Genomic DNA, 21,471 nt, shown 5'->3' on the forward strand with positions numbered 1-21,471 from the left:
CTTTAAAAAAAACCAATTGCTTGTACATCAACTCTTTTTTTTAGGTTGCTTTTTTTTTTACAAGGCAATGAGGTTAAGTGGCTTGTCCAAGGCCATACAGCTAGGTAATCTGAGGCCAGATTTGAACTCAGGTACTTCCTGACTCCAGGGCTGGTGCTCTATCCACTGTGCCACCTAGTCGCCCCACATCGACTCTTAAGAATTTGTTTTGATTATCTGGACTCATCCTCTCTTTACTTGAAGGCTTCTGATATGGGGGAGTCCACTAGTTATTAAGGTAGCCCATTCTACTTGTAGATAGCTCTAATAATTTGGAGATTTTTCCTTACATTGTATTGAAGTCAGCTTTCTGAGACCAAGTATAATATGCCCAATCCCTGTTCTACATGTTAGTCCTTAAAATAGTTGAATGTGTCTATCATATTCCTCCTAAGTTTTTTCCTCTCTAGTCTAAATGTATTTAGTTACTTCAAACTGTTCTCTCAAGACATCTAAAGGTCCTTTTACCATTGTGGTCATCCTTCTCTGGATAGTTTCTTATAATGTGATATCCAGAACTAAACACAGTTTTACTTGAAGTGACCTGACCAGAGCAAAATCAGTGGCACTAGTGGGACTTTCTTCTCAGTAATAACTGAACACCATGCCTCTTTTAATTCTCTAAGAGGATAGATTTTTTTTTTGGACTCATATTGCCTTATTGAGTCATTCACAGATTGCACTCTACTAAAATCTTCAGAAATTTTTTCTATAAACTGGTGTCTGATTATGCTATCCCATTTTGTATTTTTGAAAGCAATTCTAAAATTTTAAGACTTTACATTTGTATCTACAAATTTCATCTTATTAGATTAGGCTTTTCATTAGATATTCTTTTCTTGTATTTATAGAGGTAGTTCCCAGTCGACAGATAGACTATTAATGCCAACAATCACAAGGAAATATTATCAGCAAATATTTATTAAGCAGCCAAGATGAACTAGTAACTATGGTTAGGTTCTGACTCAAAAAAAAAAAGCCAAAAAGAATGAAATTACCCTTGACTTCAAGAAAACTGACTTTTTTGGGGAAATACATATAGATATAAGTATATAGAGGATAAATACAAGGCAGTTAATGGAGTGTGCCAGCCATTGGGGATTTTTGAAAGGCTTCATATAGAAGATGGTACTTGAATTGTGTTTTGAAAAATAAATGAGGAATTCTTTGAGGTAGAAGTGAGTGAATAAATTCCAAACATGAGTCATAGAGATAGGATATTGAGTATTGACTGTGAGATGCAGAGAGAAGTACTATTTAGCTGTATAAAGTAGAGAACAGAATGCTATATAATATATAATTGGGACTACCTTGTGAAGGGCTTTAAATTGTATCCTAAAGATAAGAAGGAATGACTATGGTTTAAGTAAGGTGGTGGTAGGTTTGCTTAAGGAAAATTATTTTGGCCATTCTGGGGAGGATAGATTGAAGTGGAGTGAGAGACAAACCTGGGAGACTAAATTGAAAGCTTTTGTAATAGTCTAGGTGAGAGGGTATTAACTAAGATGGTGACTGTTTAAGTAGAAAGGGGGTTAGAAGGAAGTTGTAGAATTAGAAATGGTGAGATTTGGTGCTTGCTGTGTTGTGTGTGTGTGTGTGTGTGTGTGTGTGTGTGTGAGTGTGTGTGTGAGAGAGAGAGAGAGAGAGAGAGAGAGAGAGAATGAAAATGAATGAAAATGAACCTAGTAGACTGGTAGGAATGGTAGTACCCTTGACAGAAATAAAGTAATTGGGTAGAAGGGTAGATTTTAGGAAGAAGATAATGAGTTCTCCTTTGTACATGTTGAATTTGTAGTGACTCTGGGGCATCTGATTTTTAATGTTCTGGAGGCAGTTTGTGATGTCAGGTATGAGTCTGGGATCGAGTCATGCAACAGAGAAGTGGAAACAAGGTTGTCTCCTTGCTTCCATACTTTTTTAGCATGATGTTTTCAGCCATATAATCAAATGCCTTCACTAAGGAAAGACCATCAAGATTAAGCAGCTAAGAGTCTTTTGGAACTTTGGAGAGAGCAATTTTAATTGAATGATATCAGAAATCAGATTCAAAAGATTGAAGAATGAGATTGAAAGGGAAATAAAGGCAATAAGTATTGATATCATTTTAAAGAGTTTGATAGTAAAATTTACTGAAGGTTTTTTAAAGATGGGGGGACACTAAAGCATATTTGAATCCGATGATCTAGTAGATTAGAGAGAGAAGGGAATAACTGAGTGAGTGATCATCTGGAGAAGTCTAAAGGGAATTAGATCAAAGGTACATGTAGAGAAGTTCTGGTCATTTTGTTGAAATCTGTAGCAAGTAGGTAACCCTATGTTATTTAGGTGGGGCTCCCATATTTTTAACTTGGGTGGTTGATATTTTTGAATCCATGGGTAAGATTTTACATTTATCCTCCTTAAATTTCATCTTATTAGATTTGGCCTATTATGGGAAGCTATAGGTCCATATAGAAGTTTAAAGGAGAAAATAAACATAAAAAGAACAAAGACATTCAAGGTCATTAAAGTGTATTGCTTTGAGAAAGGGCATCTTAGCAGTTGGGAAATTCATAAAAGGAAGTGTTTATGTTGTGTTTTCTGTGTCTTGAAAAGAATGATTCTTTGATGAGTTATGTATGAAAATGTAAAGATAGCCATATATTTGTCCTGTGACAATCACATGGGTATTTCTCTTTTAGGCACAAAATGCTTTTATGATGCCCTGAAGGCTGTTGATGGGCCAAAGACTTATAGTGCTTCTCAACCACTCAGTGCTGATGGAGCCACATTAATTAACTTCAGGGACATGACCCTAGGGAGTGGGCTGAACACTTCTATAGTGTTCTTAAACATCATCAATCAATGCAGAACCACTGACTGTTTATTTCAAGTTGAAGCCAATCAGTCCCTAGCTGAAGTTTCAACTGAAGAAGAGGCTTTGCATGCCATTAGATTCCTTTCAAGTGGCAAAGCACCTGGTGCTGATTCTATTCTAGCTGAGATTTATAAGGTGGGGGGTTCATTCCTCATCCAAAAACTGACTGAAATTTTCCAGGTTATATGACATGAAGAGGTTATTCCCTATGAATTCAAAATGCCTTCATTGTCCATCTCTATAAAGATAAAGGGAATAGATTGTCTTGTGACAATCACAGGGTATTTCTCTTTTAGATATTGCTGACAGGATTCTTGCTAGAGTCCTTTTCAATAGGCTGATCCTTTGCCTGGAAGATGGTTACTTCCCTGAGAGGCAGTGTGGCTTCAGAAAGGTTTAAGGAGCAGTATAAATGGTGTTTGCTACCCCGACAACTCCAAGAAAAATGCCTGGAATAGAACAGAGGTTTGTTCATAATATTTGTAGATCTGACCAAGGCCTTTGATACTGTCAGTAGTGAGGGTTTATGGAAAATTATGTCTAAAATTTGGTTGCTCAGAGAAGTTCATCAGTATTGTACATCAACTTCATGACGACATGCATGCCTGGGTTCTAGATAGTGGAAGATGCTCTGGAGATTTCCCAGTCACTAATGAAGTGGAAACAAGGTTGTGTCCTTGCTCCTGTACTTTTTTATCATGATTTTTTTCAGCATGTTATCAAATGCCTTCACCGAGGATAAACACTGGGATCTCAGCTGCCACACAGATGGCAAGTTCTTCAACTTGAAAAGGCTACAAGCCAAGACCACAGTGGAGGTTATGTTGATGCATGATCTTCTGTTTGCAGATAATTGTGCACTCAATGTAGCCTCTGAAGCTGAGATGCAACAATGTATGTATCAATTCTCTGCTGCTGGTGCTAATTTTAGTCTAACAATTAACACCAAGAAAACACAGGTGCTACATCAGCCAGCACCACCATCCATTAATGGAACAATCGATTACAGCAGATGGAGAAGTTTTGAGTACTGTGGAAAAGTTCACATTGACAATGAGGTTGACACACTCATTGCCAGAGCTTGTTCAGTATTTGGGAGGCTCCAAAAGAAAGTGTGGTAGAGAGAGCAGTTGTGCTGACCTCATTGTATATGCCTGTGAAATCTAGACAGTTTAAATTATTTTAGGAAGATGTTGATGATCACCTGTCAGGAGAAGATAAAAGACACTGAGGTCCTTTCTTGAGCTAAGCTGCCTAGCATTCCAACATTAATCCAGAAGGTGCAACTACAATGAACTGGAAATGTTGTTAGAATGCTAGATGTAAGCTTGCCAAAAAGACTATTTTATGGAGAACTCATATAGGGCAAGTGCTCACAAGGGGGTCAGAAGAAGTGATATTGGGACATCGTTAAGGCCTTGTTGAAGAACTTTACAATTGATTGTACAGTATGGGAGACACTGGCATGGAACCACCCAGCATGGTGTGCCCTCATCAGTGGGGGGGCTGCATTCTGAGGAAAGCAGAATTAAAGCAGCTCAAAAGAAAAGTGAGAATGCCCACCCCTGTTGGGAACTGTCGTGTATGGGCATATTGTGAATTATCTTCACCTGGTGTCCTTGAACACCAGAGTTTTATCTTACTAAGTGCCACAGGAGTGGGAGTGGATTAGAGACTGGAAAGGTATTTAGGCACTGGTGTTTTGGTGAATAAACTTGGAGATCTTGATGGAGTACTTCTCTCCTTTGTCATTCTTGTCTCCGGCCCCTGCAATGCTTGCCTGGAGTGATTGAGGGAGTCCAGAAGTGGGATTCAACATAAGAGTCCAGAAAAGGGACTCTACACACCCCAGGTATTCACCTGAACTATTTGTGTAGAGCATTCCGAGCTTGTATTGTTCTGATCAGCCATAGTAGGGTTACCCTGTAATTTGTCTTAAACGCAGTGATGTCATTTTGGTCTTCTTTGATAATGAAGACCAAGAACAAACCTGTTGTGTCTTGAAGAGATTGATTCTTTGACAAGTTATGTATGAAAATTTAAGGACAGATCCATATGTTTAGGTTTTAGGCTGTGGGAAGGGGAGTAATATTCTTTGGGATCATTATGAAAGGGTTGCAAAGTATAAACAGAGGAGTTGTACTTTTATTATAGAATTAGTGTGTGTTTGGAGGTGACCTTTCAAGTTTGTATGGGGGTGTGACAGATTTGTGCTAATAGTCACCTTGTCAACAAAATGTAAGATGGACTTGAGTGGTGAGAGACTTAAGGCAGGGTGATCATTTGGGAGTCTTAAGTGGGAGGTAATGGGGCTTGAATTAAGGTGTATGAGGAGTGGTGGGCTACAAGAGATGTCATGAAGATAGTTTTGGTAACTACTTGGACATAAGGGGTGAGGGAGAGTGAAAAGTCAAGGGTAATGTTGAGTTTACAAACCTAGGAGATTGAAAATATGGTAGTGCTCTTAATAGGAAATTTGGAAGAGGGGATGGTTTTGGAGGGAAAGATGAGTTCTGTTTTAGACATGTTGAGTTTGAGACATTTCTGGGATGACCATTTTGAAATATTTGTTAGGTAGTTGTTGATGATGAAATATTGAAACTCAGAAACTAGGACTGAATTGATAGATCTCTGTAAAATTTCCATATAGAGATGATAATTAGACTCTTGGAAACTGGTGAAGTCAGAGAATGAATAGAGAGAAGAGGGCTTAGTTGAGGAACACCCACAATTAGGGGAGAGCAAAGTCTCTGTAATGTGTGAGTTATCCCTTCCCTATTCATATAATGTAAAAACTTTATAAGCATGCTATCTGAGCTCAAAATTTAGGACTCTTGGATTTTTTAAGCATAAAAATCTGGTAAACATGTGAAAAAGCATTTCATAAGCACTTATGTGTTAAACATTGTACGAAGTGCTGGATATGGAAGTAGAAAAGCAAGATGGGAGAGAGATTACATGTGGATGAAATACACTGTGAATGTTAGGATTCTGTAGCAGAGCACATGGCAATGCTGGGAATTCTGGAGGTTATTGTGAGCAATATGAGCACTGGAAGGGCAAGTCACAAGCATGTTGGACCTTGGAGTACTGGGGGAAGGCAGTTGGTAAAGTTGGTCAACTTGTCTCTGTTTACTGACCAGATTGGTAGTTGATGACTTCCTGGGCCTTAGAGTAGTTCAGGGTGCTACTCCAGGAGCTGTTGTGTTAATTTTAAATACTTATTTCATTTATCTTTTTGGTTATAGCATAAGATATGAAGTGGATTAATGATTGAAAAGTATTTCAAATACTTATCAGTCTATAAATGGAGCTTGAAAGGCTTAGGATGCCATGAGAGTTGTATTAGTAGGGAGTGGGCCCAAGGGTCAGATTAGAAGAGAGAGGTTCTTCTAGGGCTTTTGTGTTAGGGGGGGTGAATATTGGGAAGTAGGTGTGAATTCAGTTACATTGAGAGGGTCAATGGGGGAAAAAGAGGTTTGACTGGAAGATCTTAGTGGGATCTGGGTGAGGATACATTTGCTAGAGGGGAAAGGAGAGCTGGAGGAGGAGGGGCAGAGCTTGGTCTTTCTTGGACTTTCCTGATTGTTGCTTTTTGGTAGATGATATCTCTTTTTTTCCTGGCAATTTATATAATTTTTTTTATGCTATAGGTCTCATATTTTGGAGGCCTCATAATTTGCCAGGCAAAGTTAAGTTTTTAGGTTTCTCTTGTAATTCTGTGGATTTGTATATTTGAGTCACTTATTTTTGTAATATAGAAAGTTATCTTAAATAATTTATTTAAAAATAGATTTTTTAAAATTTAAATGTGCTCTGAATGCTTATAATTCTGTTACCCTTTCTTGGATCTGTTCTTCAAATTGTAACAGTCTTACATTGTTTTCAAATAATTGTTTTCCAGTTGAGTTATCAGCTAACTTGCTTTTCTTCTACACAGCTTATTTATGCCATTTTTTGTTCTCCTGGGTGAATTTCTGCTTTTTTTTTTTTTTTTGTAAATTTTATAGCTCTTTGCTATTTACTAATTGCAGTTGCCAAAAATCATTTGAGAAGAACCTGCAAAGAGTTTGGAATCAAATCCAACCAGGCTAGATTATTCTGAGACTAATTGCAGATAAAATCAGGTTTTTTTTGAAAGAACAGTTTGTCCCCAGTAAAATAACATATTTCTTCCCTTCTTGATTTTATAAATATTTCTTCTGATTTTGTTTGGTTTAAAATACATCTATTATTGGTTATAATGCCAGGTGTAAAGTATATGAATAATTTGAAGCATTTTCTAGTCAGTCATTTATTAAGCACTTACTGCATGCATTCTATGCATTGCATAAAATGCTGGGGATACAAAGCAAAGTAAAACATAAACAGCTTACAATCTAATGGGAAAACAATATATAAATAACTATTGCCAAACAAGCTTTGTACAGGACAGATTGGAGATGATCAGAAAGAGAGAAGGTGCTGGCAATAAGAGGACTCAGGAAGGCCAACTTTTGAAGGTGAATTTTTGACTGGAACTTGAAAGAAGCCAGGGAAGCCTGGAGGCAGAGCTGAGAAGGAAAAGCATTCCAGGTAAAAGGATTAACTAGTGAAAATGTATAGGCAGGCAATAATGTATCTTACTTGAGGAATTAAAAAGAGGTCAGTATTACTTACAGAGTATGTGGTAAGATTTAAGATATAAGAAGACTAAAAAAGCTTGGGTCAGTAAATTATTAAGGGTTTGTGAATGTCAGATGATTTTATATTTGATTAAGAGGTGTTAGGAAGCCACTGTATTTCATTGAAATGGGGAGTTGGTGAGATGGTCAGACCTGCACTGTAGGAATGTCCCTGGTAGCTAAGTGGAAAATGAACTGGAGTAGAGACCCTCTGTGGCAGACAGGCCAAACAGTAGGTTATTATAATAATCTAATGCTCTTGTAATAAACTAAGATACTGATAATAAAAATAGAAAATCAAGACAATTCTTGTCCTTGATGACTTCTTTCTTCAATGATTAATTATCCACAGGTTTATCAAGTACTTTTATATACATTTACTTCTATTTTTTGGATCTCAGTTCTGTTCTATTTATCAGTTTTTCATTTTTTCCCCAGTCATGAATTTACTATGACAATTTCTGGTTTCGTTTTAAATGGTTGCACAGATCTCTCTCAGGTTTTTTTCCCTATAAGTACTAGATATCCTTGTCTGTTTATTCTCTTTCTATGTTTTATTTTATTCAGTTTTTATCCTTTAATATTTTTCTTGATTTTGCATCATACCTATGAATTGATTTACAGTTTTGATACTTCCCTTCCCCCATCTATATACAGAGGAATATCTTTCCAGTTTTTCTTCCTCAATGTATTTCAAAATTGTCTTGTTAATAATTTTTAGGAAATAGGTGGCTTTGGTAAAGTTAATACTTGCATATTTGTGATTTTTGGTCATTATTGTTAATTATATTTTTAAAAAAATTATTCTTCTTAATTGATAGTGCATAAGAATATGTTTTACTTTTCATTTATTTACTTATTTAGGCTTTTGTAAGGCAATGGAGTTAAGTGATTTGTCCAAGGTCACGAAGCTAGTAAGTATCAAGTGTCTGAGACAGATTTGAACTCTGTTCCAGGGCTGATGCTCTGCCCTAACTAACTACCTCCCCCTTCTCCCACATTCCTCCTTTTTTTTTAAAGGTTTTTGCAAGGCAATGGGGTTAAGTGGCTTGTCCAAGGCCACACAGCTAGGTGTCTGAGTATATCTAAGTGTCTGAGGCTGGATTTGAACTTGGGTACTCCTAACTCCAGGGCTGGTGCTCTATCCACTGCGCCATCTAGCTGCCCCCCACATCCCTCTTAAAGAATCTTTTCCCTCCCAATTCATGAAATCATAATTTAGAACCAGAAGGTACTTTAGAGGTCACCTAGTTCAGTACCCTAATTTCACAGAGGAGGTTTGGAGGAGGTATTGTCCAAAATTATACAGTTGGTAAGTAGTTGAGACAAGGTTCAAATCCATATCCTCTGATTTTCAAATTCAGCAATTTCTTTCCCCAGTTCTGTGCTATTTGGCTTTTTATTGATAAATTCTTCAAAGAATTGTTGGGTAAACCATCTTTCTTGAGTAATTCTGTATTCTGCTTTGCACATATTTCTCCTGTAGTTCTTCCCACATTTAGTTCTTACCACATTTATTTATACTACAGAATTTCAATATTTTCTCATAATTTTTCTCTAGTTGTTAATTGCTTTAAACTGAACTTTGCATTTTCACATTTTTGGGGGGCAAGGCAATAGGGTTAACTGACTTGCCCAAGGCCACACAGCTAGGTAATTATTAAGTGTCTGAGGTCAGATTTGAATTCAGGTCTTCCTGATTACAGGGCTGGTGCTCTATCCACTGTGCCACCTAGCCGCCCTGTACATTTTCTTATTTTAAAAGATTTTGGTTTCTTTAGATGTTTTGTAGGGTCTATTGGGAACTTTCTTTACCTTCTGCTTATGCCACTGTCTTCCTACAAACTTAATAACCTTATTTTATAACCTCAAAAATTTTAAGTGCTGGTATGGAAAATGAAACAAAATATAAAAAGTCTTGAAACAGCTACTCCTCAACTTTCAATTAATCATCTATTTTCTTAAATACAAAATTAAGTTAATTCTATTTTCCTTTGTCATTTCTTAGAGGATGATTTATTTAACGTATTCAAACATAACTCTTTGGGGGGGAAAAGATATATTTTTTAAACATTCTTGTATTTTTCTTGCATTGTTCTTGTAATGGAAACATTCTTTTACTGTCTTACTTAGAAATGAGTACAGAAGCAGAACAGCAACTTCTCCACAATGCCAGAAATGGCAACACTGAAGAAGTTAAGAAGCTCTTAGAAACCATGGAGCGAAAGGAAGTGATTGCCAATATTAATTGCAAAGGTAAGTGATTAGATCCTTAATTTTTACATTAGCCTTCCATTACCAGCCACTTTTATGTAGGCATAAAAATATTAATTCTAGGATGTGAATAGTTTGTAATAACATTATAATCTGAATTTACCTTAAGCTGTAAGGACCTTTTGTGAAATATTTGAAACATCTTTCATCTACTCTATTACATGTTAAAACAATTTTTGACCTTCATTTTGTTAAAAATTTGAGTCTCTCCGACCTCAGACACTTAATAATTACCTAGCCGTGTGGCCTTGGGCAAGCTACTTAATCCCATTGCCTTGAAAAATCTTAAAAAAAAAAAAAAAATTGAGTCTCTAATTCTCTCTCTTCCTTCCTGTTTCCCACTACCCCCTTGAAGAAGGCAAGCAATTTGATATAGATTGTGCAAGTCTAGACATGCAAAACATATTTCCAAATTAGTCATGTGAAAGAAAACAGAACAAAAAACCTCAACAAAAAAAGTTTTAAAAAGTGTGCTTTAATCTGCATTCAAACTCCATCAGTTTTTTCCCTCTGGAGATTGAAATTGCCTTAGATTAATGTACTGCTGAAAATAGCTAAGGCATGCATAGTTGATCATTATATAATATTGCTATTATTGTGTATACTCTTCTCCTGGTTCTGTTTATTTTACTTTGTATCAGTTTATTTAAGTGTTTCTAGATTTTTTTCTGTAATTGTGCTGCTTGAAATGACTTGTCATTTCATATATTTCAATAGTATTCCATAACAATAGTGTTACACAACTCATTAAGCCTTTTCTAAGTTAATAGGCATCCCTTCAATTTCCAATTCTTTGTTTCCACTAAAATATTCCACATAAATATTTTTGTGCATATATAATTTATCAATTGGGGAATGATTTGTATTCTCATAGATATGATGATCTCTTGATATTTGAGAAATGATATCTTTATTAGAGAAACTTGGTATACAATTTTTTTTCACAGTTATGATTACTATGTGTTTCCCTCCTTGATATTTCCCCCCATTTATCCTATCATTCTTCAAACGTGTTTTCATTTTGATCACTGCCTCCATGAATTTAACATACATTCTGTCAGCCTCCCACCCCTGCCCTTCACTTATTGCCTTGCCCTTCTACTTCTCTGTAGGGTGAGATAGAATTTTATACCCAACTGAGTAGTGTGTCTATTATTCCCTCGTCAATTTGCTTCTGCTCCCCTCCTCTATAAAAGATCTTTTTCCTCTTTTAAAGGCATGAGCTAATTTACCCATTCTACATTTCCCTTCCTCTTTTTCTTAGTGCATTCCTCCTTTCTAACCCCTTAATTTCATTTGTTTAGACAATCCTCCCATCATATATCTCATATGAATGCCCTCTATGTATACTCCTTCTAACTGCCATAATAATAATAGTAATAAAACTATTAGGAATTATAAGTATCATCTTCCTATGTAGAAATGTAAATAGTATTTACTTATGTTTTTTTTCTTTCCTGTTTATCTTCTTTTAAGTCTTGTATATGAAAATCAAATTTTCTATTAAGCTTTGGACTTTTCATGAGAAATGTTTGAAAGTCCTCTATTTCATTAAATGTCAATTTTTTCCCCCTGAAGGAAATTTTGCTTAGTAGCTGATTCTTGGTTGCCCCCCAGAATATCAGATTCTAAGGTCTCTGATCCTTTAATATAAATGTTGTTAAATCTTGTGTTATTCTGACTGTGGCTCCATGATATTTAAATTGTTTCTTTCTGGTTGCTTGCAAAAATTTCTCCTTCACCTAGGAGCTCTGGAACTCTCCTCCCTTCCCATCTTTGAGCTTAGAGCTCTAGAAGCCACTTCTGCTGATTAAGTTGCTCTCAAGACCCGCTGCTGGCTTGCCAGGGCCCAGTCTGCCCTGGGTTATATGGCACTCTCACCCTAGTGAGACTGACTTTCTGAATTGTCTTGGATTCAACAATTGATTCACTCCAACCTTTTGTTGTTCTGCCTCTCCAGAATTCATTTTGAGGTGTTATTTTTGTCTATTATATATAGATTTTTTTTATCCCCTTTCTTTTCCTTTCACTTTTTTTTTTTACCAGACCTATTATTTTAAACTAAGAGGAAATTCCTTCTACCAGGGAAGATGAGTTGCCTAGGGTTACACACCCAGGATATATCACATGTACTTAATAGGTTTCTTTGCCACGTGACAAAGCAAATTAAGCAATATTGGGATAGATTGTACAGGAGGATTTGAAAATCTCATTCTGGTGATGTAACTTTGTTACATAGAAACAACTGTTTATTACAGTTATCATGAATGTGAAATTCTTTATTTACCTACAAGTTGTATTCTGATTTTTAGGGAGAAGTAAATCTAATTTTGGCTGGACTCCTCTTCATTTGGCCTGTTATTTTGGACATGGACTAGTAGTGCAAGATTTGTTGAAGGTATATTTGTGGCTTTTAATTTTAAAGACTTATGTTTAATAGTTTATAAGAAATATTTATTATTTTATTCATTTATTTATGGTTTTTGCAAGTTAAGTGACTTGCCCAAGGTCACACAGCTAGGCAATCACTGTGTCTGAGGCTGAATTTGAACTCAGATGCTCCTGACTCCAGGGCTAGTGCTCTATCCACTGTGTCACCTAGCTGCCCCTCACATTTCATGTTTTGAAAATTGAGTTTCAAATTTTTTCTCTCTCCCCTTACCACTTCTTTCCCTAAGATGGTAAGCAATTTGATATACATATAACAAATATTGTTGAAATACCCTTAAAGAAGGAGACTAAAAATGAGTTTTAATTAATAGTAGTACTTGAAGTTACTTTTATTCATTTATTTATCTGGTTTTATTTAAAAACCAGATTACATGATGACTTATGGTTTTGTAATAATAATTTGAAATTATCTTAAGTTAGTTTAATTCATATTTAATTCTTCTATTCCTTGAGTTTTAAATTAGTGACTTTACTGAATGAAACTAATTTAAAACAAGTATTTTTGAGTAAAGGTTTTCATGATTTCTACAATTATCTCTATAATAATTAAAGAAATGTTTTTAACAGTGCAAACAGTAATTTTTTCTCTTTATTTAGTTCATTATTTTTAATGCATTTTTATTTTAAACTTAATACATTCTAAGAAAAAAATTCTCACGTGCAGTAAAATATAAGAGAGGAGTCATAATATAAAACAATAAGCTTCCCTTTCAAGAAAGTCTATAAATACTACACATTGTGTTCAAAATTTCCATCTTTTCTTTGCTTCCTTGTAGATTTTCTTCTATTTTCTGCTATGCATTGTTTACTTTTTTCTTTCCCTCTTCCATAGGAAGGCCACAATGAAACCTGTATAAATATACACATTTACATATCATGTATATATACATTCATGCACTCACACATCCATAATATACAAATATACATGTATTTATGCATATAAATACTCACATACAAACCCATAAATATATATATATACACATACTACATACATATACAAAGATACAAGTATACATATATATTCATATCTTTCATTTTGATAACATTTCATGAAAACCCTAACTCCTCCTCACTCCTCAATTTTACTTCTACTTGCTATTATACCCTTCTCTTTCTTAACCTACTGCTCCTTTAAGAATCTCTCCCTTGTATACCCTTCAGGAAATATCACCTTCCCCCAATCTACACACCTTTGTATATTCCATCTTATCCCATTCCCTTATCCTCCAACTCAGTATCCTCTCTATCCCCTCCTCTCATTTCTTTCTGAATTTAAAAGATTTTTTGCTACATCCACACACAAATATACATACATATATGTATGTATATTTTGTTCCCTCTTTAACCCATTCCCAATGATAGTAGGTTTCCAGAACTACTAGCTCTCCCCTACCATTTACTTCCTGTTTCTGTTCTCTTACATCTCATTTGTAAAAGATGTTAATTCTTTTTAAAAATCTTTTCTTACATCATTTTATTTTTAAGAATCCCTTTCTCTTTAGCTCTATCCCAATCTTTCCTTAGAATGACTGTTATTAATAACAATCTTGTACATATGATTTATGTTTCCACATTATAGATAGTAAACAATTTGTCCTTATTTAGTCCATTGTAATTAGTCTTTGATATTTACTTTATAATTCTCTTGGTTCTTTTATGTCAAATTTTCTATTTAGTTCAGGTCTTTTTTTTTTTTTCAACAAAATCCTGAAAGTCTGGTAATTCATTGAATGTTTTTTTTTCCATTTAGAGTTATGCTTAATTTTGCTGGGTATGATATTTTGGCCACAACCTTGGATCTTTTGCTCTTTGATATGTAGTGTTTCAAGTCCTGCGATCTTTTAAAGTAGTCACTTCTACTTTAAATTCTAATTGTGGAACTGCCATATTTGATGTTTTTTCCCTTGTTGATCCTAATTTCTCCTTAACCTGAGGATTTTGGAATTTAGGTAATATATTCTTCTCAGTTTTCCTCTTAGGATCTCTCTCAGGTGAGGATCAGTGAATTTTTTTCCATTTTTACTTTTCCCTCTTTTTCTAATACTTGAGGAAAATCTTTATTTCTTTTATTATTATATTAAGATACTTTTTTTATTGTAGCTTTCCGGTAGTCTAATTATTCCCATGTTTTCCCTTGATGTGTTTTTCATTTTTTTATGAGATGTTTCACATTCTCTTGTTTTTTCATTCTTGATATTTTGCTTTATTTCTTGGTCTCTTATAATGTCACTAGCTTCCCATTGCCCAATTCTAATTTCTTTTTATTAAGGCAGTGGGGTTTTGAATGATTTGCCCAAGATCATACAGCTAGACAATTATTAAATATCTGAGGCTGGATTTGAACTCAGGTCCTCCTGACTCCAGGGCTGCTGTGCCATCTAGCTGTCCTCCAATTCTAATTTCCAAAGATTCTGTATCTCCTTTTCCATTTGGTTTATTTTCTTTTCATAATCTTCTCATTTTTCTTGAAGTGTTCTTAGTTCCCTTTTTTTAGTTTTTCCTCAGTCTTTCATTTGCTTTTTTAAAGTCTTTTTTGAGTACTGCCATGGATTTTTTTTTTTTTTGAACAGGGAGCCATTTGACATCATTCTTTGGGGTAGGAGAGGCTTTTTTTTTTTTGCTTCAACGTCTTCCTCTGAAGACAAACCCCAGTTTTCTTTATTTACATAGTAACCGTCTATATTGTACTCTTTCTCCTTTGCCTGCTCATTAAAAAACAAATAGCAGCCTATCGTTATATTCACCTCTAGTTCTGTGGTGTGGGGATAGTACCTCTGGACTTAGGAGCTTTGCCCTGGGCTCAACCTCTGCACTCCTTTCCCTCTCTAAGCCACAATTGGAACCTCTCAGCATACTGCTGGGAACAATCTTACTCCCTCAGAACCCTCTAGCAACTATGACCTTCAGTTCTCCCTTCTGACCTGGAACTAAGACTGAGAATTCAGTATTTCTATAAGTATCCATAGTGAGCTACTCTGGGAAGTATGGGAAGAATGCTTCTGCATTCATCAGACATGTTCAGGTTCCTCCTTGCCCAGAACCACATCTTGTTAGCACAGCTGGGCTTGACAAATCCCTTATCAGCAGGGATTTCCTCTCTTCCCCTGCTCTGACTCCAACTTGGAGTCCCCACAGGTGAGCATCCTTGTGGCTGAGTCAGTCTTCCTTCCAACCAAGCTGTTCCTAGGGTTCTTCTCTTGAGGTGTTAGGGACTAGCTAGGGCATTTTTAACTCTTTACTAGGGTTGGGGATTCCAGGATCTTTGCTTGGATCTTCTACAATTGTCCTAGGAAGACCTCTTTTCTGCCCCAGTTTAGTTATTTTTGCCCCTCTATATTTCACTCTGAGGTACTTTTTTACTTGTTTATGGAGAAAATTTATAGAGCTTGATTTTTTTTTTGCAAGGCATTGGGGTTAAGTGACTTGCCCAAAGTCACACAGCTAGGTAATTATTAAATGTCTGAGACAGCATTTGAACTCAGGTCTCCTAACTTCAAGGCTGATGCACCACCTAACTGCCCCCTTAGAACTTGACATTTTCTGACCTACCCCGCCATCTTCCCCAAATCCTCTCAAATTAGTATTTTTAATACATAAGCACTAGAAAAGATTTTTTTTGTAATCATCTGATGATTCTTTATTGCTTATCTTCCTTTTTTAACTTTTAAATTTATTTATTTATTTTGAATTTTACAATTTTCCCCTAATCTCACTTCCCTCCTCCCATCCCTCACAGAAGTCAGAAAATACTTTTTTTTTAAATGTAAAGGATTCATGCAGTAAAGTATTGAACTGTCAGTAGTAAAAATGAAGCACTGATTTATCAATTTTTTAGAATAAGAATTGTTTCCTCTTTCTGCCTTATAGTTCAAGAAACTTCTGTTTCTTTCCAATCTTAATGTAACTTTTATATTTTCAAGTTAGTCATTTGCTTTTATTTAGTGGACTAACTGGTTTTTTAAAAAGTGTTAAATTAACAATTAGTATCAGTACAGAATTTCTTTAATTTGTGAAGTATTTGATTCGTAGAAGTCTTATCCTAGTGTCCCTTCATGGGTTGGATGTATCCTTGGTTACTCAAATGTTATGACAGTGGAGTATAATCTCTGGCAATTTCTGAGGGCCAACCTACCAAGTATGATAAGGCTCATCACTAAAAGGCAAAAGAAAGTGGTCTAGCCTTACCAGATCTAAAATTATAGAATCAGTCATTAAAACTGTCCAATACTGGCTTAGAAATAGAGTAGTGGATCAGTGAAGTAGATTAGGTACAAAAGCAACAGCCAGAAATGATTATAGTAACCTACAGTTTGATAAACCCAAAGAATCTAGCTTCTGGGATAAGAATTCACTCTTTGATAAAAACTGCTGGAAAAACTGGAAGATAGTATGGCAGAAACCAGGATTACACCAACATCTCATACCTTATACCAAGATAAAATCAAAGTGGATAGAGGATTTTGACATAAAAGACAATATTATAAGCAAATTAAGAAAAAAAGGAATAGTTTACCTGTTAGATCTATGGAAAGGGGAGTAAGTTTATGACCAAAGAAGAGATAGATAACATTATTAAAAAAAAAAACTTGAATAATTTTGATAACATTAAATTTAAAAGTTTTAGCAGGGACGGCTAGGTGGCACAGTGGATAAAGCACCAGCCCTGGAGTCAGGAGTACCTGGGTTCAAATCCGGTCTCAGACACTTAATAATTACCTAGCTGTGTGGCCTCGGGCAAGCCACTTTACCCCATTTGCCTTGCAAAAAAAAAAAAACCCTAAAAGTTTTTGCAAACACTGTAACCAAGATCAAAAGGAATAAAGTAATTTGGGAAACAATTTTTTTTTTCATCTAGTGTTTCTGACAAAGGACTAATTTCTGAAATATTTATAGAGAACTGAGTCAAATTTATTTAAGAAAAACATATTATTCCCCAATTGTCAAATGGTTAAAGGATATTCAAAGGCAATCCTCAAGGCAAGAAAATCAAAAATCATCCTTAGTTATTTGAAAAATTGCTCTAAATCATTATTGATTGGAGAAATACAAATAAGGAACCACCTCACACCCCTCAGACTGACCAATATGACCAGAACGGATAATGATTAATGTTGGAGAGGATGTGGGAACTCTGGGAAACTAATGCATTGCTGGTGGAGTCGAGATCTGATCCAACCTTTCCGGAGAGCAATTTGGAATTATGCCCAAAGGGCAATAAAAATGAGCATATCCTTTGACCCAGCAATACCATACTGGATCTATTTCCTGAAGTGATCATGACAAAGGGTAAAAATACCACATATACAAAAATATTCATAGCAGCTCTGTTTGTAGTGGTAAAGAATTGAAAATCAAGGGGATGTCCATCAATTGGGGAATGGCTAAATAAATTGTGGCATATATCGGTGATAGAACACTATTGTTCTGTAAGAAATCATGAGGGATGGGATTTCAGAAAAGCCTGGAAAGACTTGCAAGAATTCATGCTGAATGAGGCAGAACCCGAGCAACCCCTTAACAAAAATATGGGGTGATGATCAAACTTGATGCACTTGCTTACCCCATCAATGCAATAATCAGGGGCAATCTTAGGGGATCTGTGATGGAAAATACCATCTGTATCCGGAGAAGGAACTGTGGAGTTTATTTTTTTCCAAGCATCATCAATTTATTGGGAATGTGCAAATTTACCAATAAATAGGATCTCAGCTTCTCTGAAAAGCTATGATTCTCAAGTGAGGATAAAAATTTTCTCTTATATATGACTTTGTAGGCTAGGAACAAGTTACAATTGGTTAAAAGAACTCTATTTCTTTTTTTTTCCTTTTGGTTTTTGCAAGGCAGTGGGGTTAAGTGACTTGCCCGAGGCCACACGACTAGGTAATTATTCAGTGTCTGAGGTCAGATTTGAACTCAGGTCCTCTTGACTCCAGAGCTGGTGCTCCATCCACTGTGCCACCTGGCTGCCCCAAAAGGGCTCCATTTCTTTTTTTATTTTTTCATTAAATTTATTTTTTTCTCATTTTGTACAAATGTTTTTTTTTACATTAATAAAATATTCTTGTTTACAAGTAAACAAAATACCCCTCCCCCCATGAATATAGATAGACTTGCTTGGGCGAAAAAAGTAAAGGGGAGAGAAAAATTAAAATTAAAAAAATATATAATAGTAATAACTGTAGGTATGGCCAGGTGGCGCAATGGACGAAGCACCAGCCCTGGAGCCACAAGCACCCGAGCCCATATCCAACCTCGTAAACCCAACAATCGCCCAGCTGTGTGACATGCAAGCCATCCGATCCCTACTGCCCTGCAAAAAACAAAGAAGAAAACAAAAAGACCCAAAATAAAATAAAATAAAATAGTAATAGTAGTAGGGGTGGCTGGGTAGCAGGCAGAGCATTGTCCCTTGAGCCAGGAGCACCTGGGTCTAAATCTGGCCCCAGACACCCAAAGATCACCCTGCTATGTGGTCCCAGGCAGGCCACCCAGCCCCACTTGCCCTGCACCCTCCCCCAAATAATAACAAAAAATGTGCTTCAGTCTTTGTTCCAACACCAACAACTCTGTCACGGGTGGATCACATTCTTTATGATAAGTCCATCACAAAAGTTACTTCCATATTTTTCCAACATTGCCATTGCTGATCGTAACTCCCTCCTTTCTTATTTCTCCACTACCATGTACTCTATTTTCTCTCTCCTTTCACTCTGACTCTGCTGTAGGGTCGCTGAGTGGCACAGCAGACAGATCCCTGGTCCTGGGGCCAAGAAGCCCTGTACCCCCATACCACTCCTTAGGCCCAAAATTCACCTGGCCCTATGGTCCTGGGCAGGCCTTCCAATCCCAGCCCCTTGCAAGAAGTAAAAAAGAAAATGTTATATCTGACCACTCTCCCTCCATGGTCTATCCTCTCCTTCTTTATTCACATCCCCACCCCTTCCCCCTGCTCCCTCCTCCCTTACTCCAGATGTCTGTACCCCATTGAGTATATTTGCTGTTTCCTCTCCTAGCCATCTCTGATGAGAGCAAAGGTTCCCTCATTCCCCCTTGCCTCCCCCCCTTCCGTATCATTGCAATAGCTCATTGTAATAAAAAATTCTTATTATGTGAAATATCTTGGACTATTCCCCCTCTCCTTTTTCTTTCTCCCATTCCATTTCCCTTTTTTCTATTGACTCCATTTTTACACCATGTTTTATCTTTGAATTCAGCTTTCTCCTGTGCTTCAACTATAAAAGCTCCCTCTACCTGCTCTAATTAACTGAGATGGTTCATATGAATATTATCAGTATCATTTTTCTATACATGCAGTTCATCGTCATTAAGTCCCTCATATTTCTCCCCTCTCCTCCAATCTCCATGCTTCACCTGAGTCCTGTATCTGAAGATCAAACCTTCTGTTCAGCTCTGGCCATTCCAAAAGGAACATTTGAAATTCCCCTGGTTCATTGAAAGTCCATCTTTTTCCCTGGAAGAGGACATTCAGTTTTGCTGGGTAGTTGATTCTTGGCTGCATTCTAAGTTCTTTTGCCTTCCCGTATATTATATTCCAAGCCCTATGAGCTTCCAATGTAGTTGCTGCTAAGTCCTGTGTGATCCTGACTGCAGCTCCACGATATTTGAACTGTGTCCTTCTGGCTGCTTGTAATATTTTCTCTTTGACTTGGGAGTTCTGGAACTTGGCTATAATATTCCTAGGGGTTGGGTTTTTTGGGATCTCTTTCTCGGGGGGGGGGGGGATTGGTGGATTCTCTCCATTTCTATTTTGCCCTCTGCTTCTAGAATATCAGGGAAATTTTCCTGTAGTAATTCTTTGAAAATGATGTCAAGGCTCTTTTCCTAATCATGACTTTCAGGTATTCCAATAATTTTTAAATTATTTTTCCTAAGTTTGTTTTCCAGATCAGTTGTTTTTTCAATGAGATATTTCATATTTTCTTCTAATTTTTCATTTTTTTGGTTTTGCAGTATTGATTCCTGATTTCTGGTAAATTCATCAATCTCCCTGAATTGTATTCTTTGTCTGAAGGATTTGTTCTCCTCAGAGAGTTTTCTTATCTCTTTTTCCATCTGGCCAATTTTACTTTTTAAAGCATTCTTCTCCTCAATAACTTTTTGAACTATTTTATCCATTTGACGTAAGCGGTTTTTAGCATGCTATTTTCTTCAGCATTTTTTTGGATTTCCTTGACTAAGCTGCTGACTTCATTTTCATGTTTTTCCTGCATCTCTCTCCTTTCTTTTCCCAGTTTTTCTTCCAACTCCCTCATTTTATTTTCAAAGTCTTTTTTGAGCTCTGTCATAGCCTGATCCCAATTTCTGTTTTTCTTGGAGTCTTTAGATGCAGGAGCTTGTACTTCCTCATCTTCAGACTGAGTATTTTGATCCTTCTTGGGCTCATTTGCAAAATATTTCTCAATGGTCTTCCTCTTGTTTCTTTGCTTGTTCATTTTCCCAGCCTAAGCCTGTTTTTGGGGGTGCTTCCTGAACTTTTGGGACACTCCCACAAGGGTCTCAGTGTGTGAGGCTCTGTCCTCCTTCCTGGTCTGTGAATGACCTATAAGCACCTCCCTCTGCCATGGGGCTGAGGTGGGGGGGGGGGGGCTAGACTGTGATCAGGATCTGAATGTGGTCAGAGCCCCAGAGTCCTGTTCCAGAGGCAGAGGACAGAGCTAGGCAATCTGTCTTCACTCCCCTCCCTCAGCTCAATGGGCTCATGCCCTGGGAGCTCCTGCTTACCAGCTCCACCTGCTTCTGTTTCTGGCTGGCTGTGTGCCTTGAGGCCTGGGCTCCAAGTGCTTGCTCTGGCAGAGGTCCCTTGCTGTTCCCCCACTTTGTTCCTGGTGCTCCCTGGGGTGCAGCTCAGGAGATTCCCCTGCTGCTGTGAGCTGTGCTCCCAGTGCCCTGGGGCTGCCTCCGGGAAGCTGAAGTTCTTTCACTCTGGCAGGCCACCCCTCTGGCAGGCCGCCTCTCCGACCCCGGGGGAGCAGAGTCTTTCTGCTCTTTTCCAGGTTACCTTGAGTAGGAGAACTGCCTCACTGGGTCCCTTTGTGGATTCTGTCTCTCGAAAGTTTAGTTAGAGTCCTTAGCTTATGAGTTTTATCAGAGAGCTCCTAAGACAAGATCCTTTCTTGTCGCCGTCTTAGAAATGTGAAGTTTAAACAAAAGCTAAAACTTATCTTC

At 36.8% G+C, this 21,471-nt stretch overlaps 1 protein-coding gene across 8 annotated transcripts in view; it reads left to right on the forward strand.

Annotated features, from left to right (window-relative positions):
• Window positions 1-21,471, forward strand: part of OSBPL1A (oxysterol binding protein like 1A) — a 393,082-nt gene that overhangs the window by 50,261 nt on the left and 321,350 nt on the right. For 7 of the 8 annotated variants that reach the window (XM_074207328.1, XM_074207333.1, XM_074207332.1 and 4 more), the window contains 2 exons: window positions 9,694-9,816; window positions 12,147-12,232. In XM_074207328.1, the coding sequence (XP_074063429.1) occupies window positions 9,694-9,816; window positions 12,147-12,232 (209 nt within the window). Of the gene's footprint in view, window positions 1-9,693; window positions 9,817-12,146; window positions 12,233-21,471 lie in introns of those variants that run through there. The other variant, XM_074207335.1, reaches the window with a different exon arrangement.

The sequence above is a fragment of the Macrotis lagotis genome, chromosome X, assembly GCF_037893015.1.
Source record: "Macrotis lagotis isolate mMagLag1 chromosome X, bilby.v1.9.chrom.fasta, whole genome shotgun sequence".
Classification (NCBI taxonomy): domain Eukaryota; kingdom Metazoa; phylum Chordata; class Mammalia; order Peramelemorphia; family Peramelidae; genus Macrotis; species Macrotis lagotis.